Here is a 14,673-nt window from a genome sequence, read left to right as displayed (position 1 = left end):
CCAGGCTTCTAGATCTGTCTGTTGCTGTGGAAACATGGCCCCCCAGGCTTCTAGATCTGTCTGTGGCTGTGGATACGTGGCCCCCCAGGCTTCTAGCTCTGTCTGTCGCTGTGGATACATGGCCCTCCAGACTTCTAGCTCTGTCTGTCGCTGTGGATACGTGGCCCCCCAGGCTTCTAGATCTGTCTGTTGCTGTGGATACATGGCCCTCCAGACTTCTAGCTCTGTCTGTCGCTGTGGATACGTGGCCCCCCAGGCTTCTAGCTCTGTCTGTCGCTGTGGATACATGGCCCTCCAGACTTCTAGCTCTGTCTGTCGCTGTGGATACGTGGCCCCCCAGGCTTCTAGATCTGTCTGTTGCTGTGGATACATGGCCCTCCAGACTTCTAGCTCTGTCTGTCGCTGTGGATACGTGGCCTCTCAGGCTTCTAGATCAGTCTGGCACCCTGACCTTTGTTACAGTAATTACAGCATGGTGATAAAGGTGAAATTGTCACATAATATCCTTGCTGTCTGATGTCATTAGTAGAGAACATTATCACAGTAAAAGCACTAGGTACGCATCTACGATCAGCTTCTCCATTAGTGGGGGAAATGCAAAACTGACCCAGGATCAGCATAAAAGGTGGAAATTTAGAAATAATGTAGGGAGCGGCAGGTGCAACCTTTTTTGCTCCTCTTTGTATGTTTTGTCATCTTTGTAAAGATATTCCACACATTATTATCCATATTTATGTTTTATCAAAGAAAATAACATAGGAAACAATGGCTGGCCTAGATGTAAAACATATATATATATATACCTTATGTTCTTAATTATTTCTAAATTATTCAGGTTTCTTCAAATCTGTGGTGGATAAAAGTGCCATTAGAGAAAATGTTCGAGGTTGTCCATTGTCAATTTCTAGAAGTTCTATGAAATTCTTTAGTTTTACAATTATTTTATAAACTAGTCTTATATTTTTGCGATTGCTGCAAGATAGAGAGAAATATTGTCGGTCTTTTTAAGATGTTTTTCTGTAAGTTGTCAAATGTAAATATGTGTTTTTATTGAAATATTAAGAATTTTTACAGAAAAAAATACTTCAATCAATAAGTTGAAATAAACGAATTAAGAATAAGAATAACACAAACTTTTATTCAGATAGGCCTGTATCTTCACCAGGCTATCACAAATTATTGCGTTATTGCACAATACAAAATATGAATTAATTACAATTCTGAACTTGATTGATTTCTCATGATCATAATGCTTATGTAACACGAATTAATTTTATGCAATAAAACGAATATTTAAAATAAGAGCAAAGACGTTATTTTAGCGGTTCCTGCATACAAGGTGTCATGGAGTAGTGTACTGTCATTGCACCATTCATTTTATTATTCATTGTAATTTCTCAGAATTTCCGCAAAATGTTTTGTCAGAAGTGGGATTCGAACCCACGCCTCCAGAGGAGACTGCGACCTGAACGCAGCGCCTTAGACCGCTCGGCCATCCTGACATACGAAAAGACCGGGAGATGTTGCAATTAAAAATGTTGTGATGCATTCGTATGCTCAATTGAATGATTTTTCAAATTACTTTGAGGGTAAGAATATCGACACTTTTGTACAAAACTTATTTTACTGTTTTATGAGTGTATAAATGTATAGGGAATTATTAGCAGTCAGGACCTAGCGATTTCACAGCCGACCCACTTCTATTGGAATTAGATGTGTTTGTACTGGGATAAAGAGTAAATTAATGAGCACAACGCTAACGCTTTAAAGGAGCAATCAGCGGTTGCTACATTCATTTTTGGACTTAATAAATGAATGATCTGTACCCACTTTCTTGGAGAATATAACTTAGAAATGCCCCATTCCACTGTGCAAAACCTGGTTGAGGAAACGTTCTTTCAACCCCAAGAAATCGATGCGATGACGTGGAAAACTGATTGGATTTGCAAAAAGTCATCAATGTAAAGGCCTTTCTTCTTAATTTCATCCAATGTATAACCTAAATCTAATAACATGGTGACATTGTTGGTTGATTTCACGTTGAATTCACAATAGTTGACACCTCAACCAAATGTAAATCAAAACTAGACATTCAAATTTCAAATCAAATTTATTTTTATATAGCCCTTCGTACATCAGCTGATATTCTCAAAGTGCTGTACAGAAACCCAGCCTAAAACCCCAAACAGCAAGCAAAGCATGTGAAAGAAGCACGGTGGCTAGGAAAAACTCCCTAGGAAAAACTCCCTAGAAAGGCCAAAAACCTAGGAAGAAACCTAGAGAGGAACCAGGCTATGAGGGGTGGCCAGTCCTCTTCTGGCTGTGCAGGGTGGATATTAAAACAGAACATGGTCAAAATGTTAAAATGTTAAAATGTTCATAAATGACCAGCATGGTCAAATAATAATAATCATAGTAGTTGTCGAGGGTGCAACAAGCACGTCCGGTGAACAGGTCAGGGTTCCATAGCCGCAGGCAGAACAGTTGAAACTGGAGCAGCAGCACGGCCAGGTGGACTGGGGACAGCAAGGAGTCATCATACCAGGTAGTCCTGAGGCATGGTCCTAGGGCTCAGGTCCTCCGAGAGAAAGACAGAAAGAGAGAAAGAGAGAATTAGAGAGAGCATATTTAAATACACACAGGACACCGGATAAGACAAGAGAAATACTCCAGATGTAACAGACTGACCCTAGCCCCCCGACACATAAACTACTGCAGCATAAATACTGGAGGCTGAGACAGGAGGGATCAGAAGACACTGTGGCCCCATCCGATGATACCCCCGGACAGGGCCAAACAGGCAGGATATAACCCCACCCACTTTGCCAAAGCACAGCCCCCACACCACTAGAGGGATGTCTCCAACCACCAACTTACCGTCCTAAGACAAGGCCGAGTATAGCCCACAACGATCTCCGCCATGGCACAACCCAAGGGGGGGGGGGGGGGGGGGCGCCAACCCAGACAGGAAGACCACGTCAGTGACTCAACCCACTCAAGTGACGCACCCCTCCCATGGACGGCATGGAAGAACACCAGTAGGCCAGTGACTCAGCCTCTGTAAAAGGGTTAGAGGCAGAGAATCCCAGTGGAAAGAGGGGAACCGGCAAGGCAGAGACAGCAAGGGCGGTTCGTTGCTCCAGCCTTTCCGTTCACCTTCACACTCCTGGGCCAGACTATACTTAATCATAGGACCTACTGAAGAGATAAGTCTTCAGTAAAGACTTAAAGGTTGAGACTGAGTCTGCGTCTCTCACATTGGTAGGCAGACCATTCCATAAAAATGGAGCTCTATAGGAGAAAGCCCTACCTCCAGCCGTTTGCTTAGAAATTCTAGGGACAATTAGGAGGCCTGCGTCTTGTGACCGTAGCGTACGTGTAGGTATGTACGGCAGGACCAAATCGGAAAGATAGGTAGGAGCAAGCCCATGTAATGCTTTGTAGGTTAGCAGTAAAACCTTGAAATCAGCCCTTGCCTTAACAGGAAGCCAGTGTAGGGAGGCTAACACTGGAGTAATATGATCAAATTTTTTGGTTCTAGTCAGGATTCTAGCAGCCGTATTTAGCACTAACTGAAGTTTATTTAGTGCTTTATCCGGGTAGCCGGAAAGTAGAGCATTGCAGTAGTCCAGCCTAGAAGCAACAAAAGCATGGATTAATTTTTCTGCGTCATTTTTGGACAGAAAATTTCTGATTTTTGCAATGTTACGTAGATGGAAAAAAGCTGTCCTTGAAACAGTCTTGATATGTTCTTCAAAAGAGAGATCAGGGTCCAGAGTAACGCCGAGGTCCTTCACAGTTTTATTTGAGACGACTGTACAACCATCCAGATTAATTGTCAGATTCAACAGAAGATCTCTTTGTTTCTTGGGACCTAGAACAAGCATCTCTGTTTTGTCCGAGTTTAAAAGTAGAAAGTTTGCAGCCATCCACTTCTTTATGTCTGAAACACAGGCTTCTAGCGAGGGCAATTTTGGGGCTTCACCATGTTTCATTGAAATGTACAGCTGTGTGTCGTCTGCATAGCAGACAACTGATGACAACTGATGTTTGTGCCCACTGGGATGAACTTTAAATTCAACTGTCATACCCATCGAAATATAAGCTGGTTTTACTCCAATATTTGTGAACAATGTAACTGAAACAAACATGGTAAAAAATATAATGTTGATATGTGAATGGTTTGAGTGATTACATTTCTCACTCAATCAGCTTTTTAGGAAAACAGGGGCGGGGAGAAGAAACAATACACTTTGTTATAGTTGCTACTGCTGATTGCCACTTTATTGTGCTGTTATAATAAGTAATTGATGCTTATGGCTCAGGGAGGAGATGTAGGACACTGAAAATAAACTCATTTTCATGTTCTATTTTTATTATAGGCCTCCTTTTGGTAACAATTTATAAAACAATTATAATAATAATTGTGTAATATATATATATATATATATATATATACACATACAGGCCTATCATGTCCTGATTTTGACCTGACTCAGTGGATAAACCCATAGGGACTCGGCATCAGGGATGAGAAGTTAAGTTGTTTATCATTACCATCCCGTCTTGTCTTGTCTGGGGCAGCTAGCTAATTCTTTAAGGGATAGTTGAGCCATTTAATGCTTATTTAGACATTTGTTTCCTGGATTTTGTTTTAGTCAATAAGCACAGGGTTTCCCAGACAGACAGACAGACAGACAGACAGACAGACAGACAGACAGACAGACAGACAGACAGACAGACAGACAGACAGACAGACAGACAGACAGACAGACAGACAGACAGACAGACAGACAGACAGACAGACAGACAGACAGACAGACAGACAGACAGACAGAGAGAGATGGGGAGAGAGATGGGGAGAGAGAGTGACAGAGAGTGACAGAGAGAGAGAGAGAGAGAGAGAGAGAGAGAGAGAGAGAGAGAGAGAGAGAGGAATGGGGCCAGGACAGTACAGCCATCGAGCAGCAGCATCTGTGTGTTGATAGTCAGTGTGGATTTTAACTGAGATAATACAGAGCTCACTGGGTTTAGGAGATGATGATCTGATGCCTTGCGTCGATTGAGGACACACACACTCAGCCCGGCATCTGGCATCTCTGTCTGTGTGTGTTTACAAGTTGTTGTTTGTGGCTCTGTTTGGAGACAGCAGGCTGTGGAAAGACTACGGCACAAGGCGAGGTTCTGCTGGTGCCGACTGCACCTGGCTGGCGTATCGTACTGTAGCCATGGTACTAGGACTAATGCCCCAGATAGATGCAGGTTTGGTTGGGGAGAGTAGATTAATGTATATTACATAGCACTCACAAACACTCTGTCAGTCAGTTTATATTCAGTCTGTTGACAATTAATAATTATGCATCACGTGGACATGGATAAACACACATGCCGGAACACACACACACACCACACACACACACACACACACACACACACACCACACACACACACACACACACACACACACACACACACACACACACACACACACACACAAACAAAAGCACACACACATAAACACACACACACACACACACACACACACACACACACACACACACACACACACACACAAACACACATAAACACACACACACACATAAACACACACACACACACACACACACACACACACACACACACACACACACACACACACACACACACACACACACACACACACACACACACACACAAACAAACACACAAACACACATAAACACACACACACACACAAACAAACACACAAACACACATAAACACACACACACACATAAACACACACGCACACAAACACACGCACGCAAATATACAGTTCTTCACCTGCTCTGCCTCTCTCAGCAGCATGACTGTGTGATAGGATTATCCCTTCTCTTGGCAGGACCACAGCTGCAGCTGACTGAGAGGCTACACTGCAGAGGGCACACAAAGGTCAACGGGGTCACAACCCCACAGGGCAGAAAGAGCACAAAACAACCGACTGGAGTAAGGGGGAAGAGAGAGGAGGAGAGGGAAAGCGACTTGGAGGAGGAGAGGAGGAGGGCATGCTCGGTCAGACCTAAAGATAGTGCAGGAGAGAGGTTTGGTACGGATGAGAAGAGGATGAGACAAGGACAAGATAAACTATTTTAGAACAAGGGAATAGAGGATGATGCTGTGAACCAGCTTTTAAAATGATGGTACTGAGAATACAGTAGAGGAAGGGAGGAAGAGAGACAGACAGGGAGGGAGAGAGAGAGAGAAGGAGAGAGAGAATTAAATGTGACAGAGCAGCCTTGTAGATACCACTGAACCCTCGGTGACTCCGCTGTGCTGTGAAAACAAAACCAAACCAGAATGATGCCACGAGTCCCGATTTCTAAGCAGACTCGTCCCTCCCTCTCTTTCTGTTTCTGCATCGGTTTTTTATGTGTACAAACATAATTAAATGTAACATTTTGGAACCAAACAGATCGAGCATATCACTTCCCTTTTTTACAGGCACTCTTTTCCAGAGCATTTAGGGTTAAATGCATTGCTCAAGAGCACATCGACATATTATTTACCCAGTCGGCCAGGGGATTAGAACCAGCAACCTTTCAGTTACTGACCCAATGCACTTAAATGTTAAGCTACCGCAACATTTGCATCATGGTACACTGTCCTTCTGGCTAGACGGTTTTTGGCTAGACGGTACACTGTCCTTCTCTCAGCACGTATCAATGCTGCAGACTAAGCTTAAATCTAGACTTGGTTTCCTCTATCGTAATCGCTCCTCTTTCACCCCAGCTCCCAAACTAACCCTGATTCAGATGACCATCCTACCTAAACTAGATTATGGAGACATAATTTATAGATCGGCAGGTAAGGGTGCTCTGGAGCGGCTAGATGTTCTTTACCATTCGGCCATCAGATTTGCCACCAATGCTCCTTATAGGACACATCACTGCACTCTATACTCCTCTGTAAACTGGTCATCTCTGTATACTCGTCGCAAGACCCATTGGGTGATGCTTATTTGTAAAACCCTGTTAGGCCTCACGCCCCCCTATCTGAGATATCTACTGCAGCCCTCATCCTCCACATACAACACCCGTTCTGCCAGTCACATTCTGTTAAAGGTCCGCAAAGCACACATATCCCTCGGTCGCTTGTATTTTCAGTTCGCTGAAGCTAGCGACTGGAACGAGCTGCAACAATCACTCAAACTGGACAGTTTTATCTCAATCTCTTCCTTCAAAGACTCAATCATGGACACTCTTACTGACACTTGTGGCTGCTTTGTGTGATGTATTGTTGTCTCTCCCTTCATGCCCGTTGTGCTGTTGTCTGTGCCCAATAATGTTTGTACCATGTTTTGTGCTACTACCATGTTTTGTTGCTACCATGTTATTGTCATGTTGTGTTGCTACCATGCTGTGATGTCATGTTTAGCTGCCATGCTATGTTGTTGTCTTAGGTCTCTCTTTCGGTAGTGTTGTGTTGTCTCTCTTGTCGTGATGTGTGTTTTGTCCTATATATATATATATATATACAGCCCCCGTCCCCGCAGGAGACCTTTAGCCTTTTGGTAGGCCGTCATTGTAAATAAGAATTTGTTCTTAACTGACTTGCCTAGTTAAATAAAGGTTAAATTAAAATAAATAAATACATTTGGATAGGGGATTTCGATACGATGTGATATTGACATGATATAATATCGAGCCGTTGCAATACATGCACACACAAACAAATAAGAAATAACACATCTGTACAGTATGGAATTCTACAACTGTTCTAGAACTGGCAACATGTCTGCTGCATTTGTTCCCTGTCCACTGCTAGACTAGAGTACAGAGAGACTACGGTCCTACTGCTTAGAGGCCTGTAGGTGGCGCTCTAACTCTATGTTCTGCCACCTGTTGCATTCCCTGCAGTTCTCCAGTAGAGACGACAAGTAGACTGACAACCTGCAGCGTGCCAGCCAAGACACTGTTGCCAAACAGTCAAAGGCACTGAGTTCATTGAAACTGAGGGGCCATAGTCCTACAAATAAATAGGCTATAGAATATATTGTTTGTTTTGCAGATGTAATTAAATATATTAATTATGACGAATTCATTCATTAAAATATATCGAATTAGGCAACCAGTGTCCCTTAAAACAAATAAGGTGAATCAGATTATATTTGGTGTTGTCTTCAATTCCATTATTTTCACTCAGTTCCGTTCCTATTTAATAATGAGATCGAATTTTAACATAATAATAATTTAATATAAATGTCCATTCCAAGTCGAGTTCAATTACTCTGAATGATTTGGAACTGAAATTAAATGTACCTATTTGTTATTTTAATGTTGGCTTTTATATTTATCTCTACCCGACTGTTAAAAATTATGCAATTAAATTCGATTTATTTGAGGAAAGCATTTCAGGTAAGTGAAAAGGTGACAAACATTAATGATTAGAAGTGTGGTGTGTGTGTGTGTGTGTGTGTGTGTGTGTGTGTGTGTGTGTGTGTGTGTGTGTGTGCACATGACTATCTAAAAAAACGAATAGCAGCACAAAGAGGTCATCTGTAGTCTAGAAAACTCTATCAGAATCCGCAGACAGACAAACAATGCCAGTCAGCCAGTGAGAGCCTTACTGGCCAAGACTAAATGACATCACACACCGTGGTACATCATCATCATCATCACCATTCTCACCACTGTCTCATGATGATGAGGTCACAGAAGATACTGTCTGTCTGCTGGAGCCGACTGGCACACTGTGGCACAGACCCGTAATGGATGGTCACTGTCTCAGCGTGGAGCCAGAATGGTGGCAGAGGAAGCAGTCGTCTGGGCAGGCACAAAGTGACATAGTTAGCAACCGCCAACCAGACATCCCTGGCACAACTGTGGACAAAGAGAACAGACTGGGAAGTCGGGAGACTGGTTGAATAAAGGCAACCTGGTCCCAGATGTGTTATTGGTGCCTGTCTTGGTCAATCATATGGTCACTGTTTGGCGTGGTAGTTTTCCTTCCTGAATTTATTGAAATGAATTGAGCCGAATCTTGATATAGAAACAGACTGGGATGGACTTGAAGGAGACTGGTTGGGTAATATGAGAGGGCTTTTAGTTTATTTTACAGTAAAGAAAAATGTGTATTTACCTGGTAAATTACGAGGCATCAATTATCAGTTTTCCATCCAACCTTTTTATGCAGTCATGATAGGCCCGATGGAAACTGACAATTTGTCAGTAAATTTTCCAAATGTCGACAAAACAAAATATGCTCGATAAGGTGGGATCTTTTTGTGTCGGTAAAATTAATTATGCGAGAAATGTCAGTGGAATTGCTTTTATGCGCAAATATTGATTTAATAAACATCATATCGAAGTAAACCTGGAGTCACGCGATGACATGTTGTGTGGTCCTCCAACTACAACTCGCCGGGAAAGCATGCAGTTTATTAGGCTACAGATGAAATAAGTAACTTCACAGTGCACTATGAGCTCGATGCTCCTTTCCAATAAATATCGAATGGTCCTATTCTGGTGACATGATCATCGATGCTTGGCTGTCGTTTCACAAATCAAAATAATCTCACTCTTTTGTCCATAATAATCTCATCATGTAGGCTATACCAGTACTGTATCTGCCAGCTGTTGGCTAGAGCTCAAGTGCCAATACCAGAGTGGGCACACTCACTCTATAACGCAACATGTTTTTGGAGAAAACCATCAGTATAGTTGAAAATGCTATAGAAACCCAATTAACTCTTATTTTGTATTCGGTAGATGGTAATTTAAACACAAAAGGTGTTTTATGTGCACTAGGGTTGTCCCGATACATGATTAAATCGAATATCGTGACATTTGACAATGACAATATATTGTGAAGTGTAAGACTATACTCCGTTTACCCCCAAGCCATAAGACTCCTGAACTTCTAGTCAAACGGCTACCCAGACTATTGCTACTCTATGTTGTCATCTATGCATAGTCATTTTAATAACCGGTGACATCACACACCGCGGTACATCATCATACAATACATTGACTCTGTATTGTTATCCCCCTGTATATAGCTATTGTTATTTTACTTCTGCTCTTTAATTACTTGTTACTTTTATCTCTTATTCTTATCTGTATTTTTTTGAAACTGCATTGTTGTTTAGGGGCTCATAAGTAAGCGTTTCACTGTAACACACTGTTGACACACCTTGGGTCAAATATTCAATTCTGTAGCTGTGTATTTTATCGACCTGTTGTATTCAGCGCATTTTAATGTATTTTTATTTCCCCCTTATTTAACCAGGTAGGCCAGTTGAGAACAAGTTCAAATCAAATCAAAGTTTATTTGTCACATGCGCCAAATACAACAGGTGTGTTCACCTTACAGTGAAATGCTTATTTACAGGCTCTAACCAATAGTGCGATAAAAAGGTATGTGTGTGTGTATGTGTGTGTAGGTAAGTAAAGAAATAAAACAACAGTAAAAATACATTTTAAAATAAGAGTAGCAAGGCTACATACAGACACCGGTTAGTCAGGCTGATTGAGGTAGTATGTACTTGTAGATATGGTTAAAGTGACTATGCATATATGATGAACAGAGAGTAGCAGTAGCGTAAAAGAGGGGTTGGTGGGTGGTGGGTGGCGGGACACAATGCAGATAGCCCAGTTAGCCAATGTGCGGGAGCACTGGTTGGTCGGGCCAATTGAGGTAGTATGTACATGGATGTATAGTTAAAGTGACTATGCATATAAGATAAACAGAGAGTAGCAGCAGCGTAAAAGAGGGGTTGGGGGCGGCACACAATGCAAATAGTCCGGGTAACCATTGGTTACCTGTTCGGGAGTCTTATGACTTGGGGGTAAAAACTGTTGAGAAGCCTTTTTGTCCTAGTCTTGGCACTCCGGTACCGCTTGTCATGCGGTAGTAGAGAGAACAGTCTATGACTGGGGTGGCTGGACTCTTTGACAATTTTTAAGGCCTTCCTCTGACACCACCTGGTGTAGAGGTCCTGGATGGCAGGCAGCTTTGCCCCAGTGATACTGGGCCGTACGCACTACCCTCTGAAGTGCCTTGCGGTCGGAAGCCGAGCAATTGCCGTACCAGGCAGTGGTGCAACCGGTCAGGATGCTCTCGATATTGCAGCTGTAGAACCTTTTGAGGATCTCAGGACCCATGCCAAATCTTTTTAGTTTCCTGAGGGGGAATAGACTTTGTCGTGCCCTCTTCACGACTGTCTTGGTGTGTTTGGACCATTCTAGTTTGTTGGTGATGTGGACACCAAGGAATTTGAAGCTCTCAACCTGCTCCGCTACAGCCCCGTTGATGAGAATGGGGACGTGCTCGGTGCTCCTTTTCCTGTAGTCCACAATCATCTCCTTAGTCTTGGTTATGTTGAGGGATAGGTTGTTATTCTGGCACCACCCGGCCAGGTCTCTGACCTCCTCCCTTTAGGCTGTCTCGTCATTGTCGGTGATCAGGCCTACCACTGTTGTGTCGTCTGCAAACTTCATGATGGTGTTGGACTCGTGCCTGGCCATGCAGTCGTGGGTGAACAGGGAGTACAGGAGGGGACTGAGCACGCACCCCTGGGGAGCTCCAGTGTTGAGGATCAGCCTGGCAGATGTGTTGCTACCTACCCTCACCACCTTGGGGCGGCCCGTCAGGAAGTCCAGGATCCAGTTGCAGAGGGAGGTGTTTAGTCCCAGGTTCCTTAGCTTAGTGATGAGCTTTGAGGGTACTATGGTGTTGAACGCTGAGCTGTAGTCAATGAATAGCATTCTCACATAGGTGTTCCTTTTGTCCAGGTGGGAAAGGGCAGTGTGGAGTATAATAGAGATTGCATCATCTGTGGATCTGTTTGGGCGATATGCAAATTGGAGTGGGTCTAGGGTTTCTGGGATAATGGTGTTGATGTGAGCCATTACCAGCCTTTCAAAGCACTTCATGGCTACGGACATGAGTGCTACGGGTCTGTAGTCATTTAGGCGGGTTGCCTTTCTGTTCTTGGGCACAGGGACTATGGTGGTCTGCTTGAAGCATGTTGGTATTACAGACTCAATCAGGGACATGTTGAAAATGTCAGTGAAGACACCTGCCAGTTGGTCAGCACATGCCCGGAGCACACGTCCTTGTAATCCGTCTGGCCCAGCAGCCTTGTGTATGTTGACCTGTTTAAAGGTCTTACTCACGTCGGCTACGGAGAGCGTGATCACACAGTCGTCCGGAGCAGCTGATGCTCTCAGGCATGTCTCATGCAAGTGATTTAGCTCGTCTGGTAGGCTCGTGTCACTGGGCAGCTCGCGGCTGTGCTTCCCTTTGTAGTCTGTAATAGTTTGCAAGCCCTGCCACATCCGACGAACGTCGGAGCCGGTGTAGTATGATTCAATCTTAGCCCTGTAAGGACGCTTTGCCTGTTTGATGGTTCGTCGCAGGGCATAGCTGGATTCCGGGTTAGAGTCCCGCACCTTGAAAGCGGCAGCTCTACCCTTTAGCTCAGTGCGAATGTTGCCTGTAATCCATGGCTTCTGGTTGGGGTATGTACGTACAGTCACACTGTGGGGACGACGTCCTCAATGCACTTATTGATAAAGAAAGTGATTGATGTGGTGTACTCCTCAATGCCATCGGTGTAATCCGGGAACATATTCCAGTCTGTGCTAGTAAAACAGTACCGTAGCTTATCATCTGCTTCATCTGACCATTTCTTTATAGACCGAGTCACTGGTGCTTCCAGCTTTAATTTTGCTTGTAAGCAGGAATCAGGAGGATAGAGTTGTGGTCGGATTTACCAAATGGAGGGCGAGGTTCTCATTTCCAATGTGACTAATACAATTTGATTTGATTTCACCTTTATTTAACCAGGTAGGCCAGTTGAGAGCAGGTTCTCATTTCCAATGTGACTAATACGATTTGATTTGATTTCACCTTTATTTAACTAGGTAGGCCAGTTGAGAGCAGGTTCTCATTTCCAATGTGACTAATACGATTTGATTTGATGTATTTGAACTTTACCAATCAAAACTGTGCAGCATCATCAGTTAGACTGTGTCAAGATGTTGAAAAGGAAGTCTAAATGAATTAACTAAGCCTTATTTCTTGCCATAATAAGATTATTTAATGAGAATGTGACTATAATACCATAAATAAGCACAAAAATTGCAGTCTGGAATAATCTAGTCATTAACGGCGCAAAATGATTATATTCGGTATTGTAATATTCTGAGTAGTATATCGTAGAAGAGGTCTCCCCAAATATTGCCCAACGATAATGAGCACTACGTCATCAAGCACAGCCTTTTATCTGCAATGCGCATCTTGTTTTTATGTGGCTTTTAGAATATTTGCATGGAAATCTGTTGCCAATTGGATGGAAACCTAGCTAGTGAGGACTTTCTTATACTTACTTCAAATAATTGTAACTAAAACTACCTGGAACCAAATGGTGCTTGTTGCAAAGAGTCCCCACAACACAATTAAGTAATTCATAGGTTATTACTTTGTAATTACCATGTTACCATGTCGGTTCCAAGGAAATATTAGGTAATTTCCGCAAAATAAAGTGGTACCATGAGTGGGTATGCCATGGTGTACGTAACATGCGTTCTCAATTCAGGCTTAGGCAACGCCTGACAGCATCTGATCCTATAGGTCAGATAAATGGTATTATGTACGCGCACGTACACACACACACACACACTCACACCCATAGGAGGATGATAGGTGGGTGACATGGTCAAAAGTTCAACTGAGAGAGGCAGAGATCTTAATCGAGGGCATGTCTCTCTAAAGCTGGATTACACCACAAATAATGCTCTCTGTCTTTCTCTATCTCTCTGTCTTTATCTCTCTTTCCCTCTCTGTTTTTATCTCACTCTTTCTTTCTCTAAGTCATTCTCTCTCTCTCTCTCTCTGTTTTTATCTCTCTCTTCCTCTCTGTCTTTCTCTCTCTCTCTCTATGCCTCTCTCTCTGTCTCTATTTCTCTCTCTCCCTCTATCTTGCCCTTTCTCAAACTCTCGTGCCCTGTCTGTAACCTTCACCCCCCTCCTGCCTCTCCCTCCATAGATCACAAACCCCAAGATAACCAAACGTTAGCTAGCAATGACGTAATAGCAACATGTCTGCTTGCTTCACTGTCTATCACATCACTAGATACATTCCCATCTACTGAGATCACAGAAGTTTCACCTAAATCCACCAATCAATTTCCTCACCACACACACACACACACACACACACACACACACACACACACACACACACACACACACACACAGAGGATAAGAATCGACCAGAGAGGTGGTGATGGTAATGATGAGAGCTCTAAAGGTTATACTCTACTCACCCCATGTGCTCTGCACCAGCACCTGTGGCTGGTAGCTCCCCCTCTCAATACTCTCTGTAGTGTCCTCTGAGCTGCTGAGAGGAGCCCATCTTTACTCTCTACCTCCCCTGTCCTGGACTGGACAGCTGAGGGGGCTTCAATGTGTGAACCCACCCTCCCTATCCCCTTCCTGTCTACCCTCTTTCTTTCCCCCTCTTTCCTTCTCTCTCTCTTTCTCTCTCCCTCTCTCTCTCTTCCCCTCTGTTTCCCACTCTCTCTCCCTCTCTCCACCTCTCCACCTGTCTCCCCCTCCCTCCCTGTCTTCCCCTCTGTTTTCCACTCCCCCCCTCTCTCCATCCCTCCCTCCCTCCCGCTCTCTCTCTCT

The 14,673-nt window shown here is 43.5% G+C and overlaps 1 protein-coding gene and 1 non-coding gene across 4 annotated transcripts; both read right to left on the bottom strand.

Annotated features, from left to right (window-relative positions):
* Nucleotides 1–1,419: 1,419 nt before the first annotated feature.
* trnal-cag (transfer RNA leucine (anticodon CAG)) lies at nucleotides 1,420–1,502 on the bottom strand. Its single transcript has one exon. It is a non-coding gene; the product is annotated as a tRNA-Leu (tRNA).
* Nucleotides 1,503–2,096: 594 nt separating this feature from the next.
* Nucleotides 2,097–14,461, bottom strand: LOC145861771 (uncharacterized). 3 transcript variants are annotated; one of them, XM_082965197.1, is made up of 5 exons: nucleotides 14,310–14,460; nucleotides 8,667–8,858; nucleotides 5,824–5,912; nucleotides 5,026–5,240; nucleotides 2,097–2,578 (listed from the first exon to the last, which is right to left on the bottom strand). In XM_082965197.1, exons 1-5 carry the CDS (start codon nucleotides 14,312–14,314, stop codon nucleotides 2,537–2,539), a joined length of 543 nt encoding a protein of 180 aa, XP_082821323.1. In that variant the 5' UTR covers nucleotides 14,315–14,460; the 3' UTR covers nucleotides 2,097–2,536. The 3 variants fall into 3 exon arrangements, 2 of the variants coding, with proteins under 2 accessions (XP_082821323.1, XP_082821322.1); XR_014381418.1 differs by lacking the exon at nucleotides 2,097–2,578 and having other exon boundaries at nucleotides 4,465–5,240; nucleotides 8,667–8,801; XM_082965196.1 differs by lacking the exon at nucleotides 2,097–2,578 and having other exon boundaries at nucleotides 4,465–5,240; nucleotides 14,310–14,461.
* Nucleotides 14,462–14,673: the final 212 nt, after the last annotated feature.

The sequence above is a fragment of the Salmo salar genome, chromosome 18, assembly GCF_965601325.2.
Source record: "Salmo salar chromosome 18, fSalSal1, whole genome shotgun sequence".
Classification (NCBI taxonomy): Eukaryota; Metazoa; Chordata; class Actinopteri; order Salmoniformes; family Salmonidae; genus Salmo; species Salmo salar.
Note: the sequence above shows the minus strand (reverse complement) of the source record. Positions and strands in the feature narration are given on the sequence as shown.

Excerpts from the sequence above, each read along its gene's own strand:
- LOC145861771 (XM_082965196.1), bottom strand. Across the intron at positions 5,913-8,666 it reads CTCATCATCATGAGACAGTG|TGTAGCCTCTCAGTCAGCTG; the intron begins GTGAGAATGGTG and ends TGCCCTCTGCAG. Across the intron at positions 5,241-5,823 it reads TGCTGAGAGAGGCAGAGCAG|TCCTAGTACCATGGCTACAG; the intron begins GTGAAGAACTGT and ends CTGGGGCATTAG.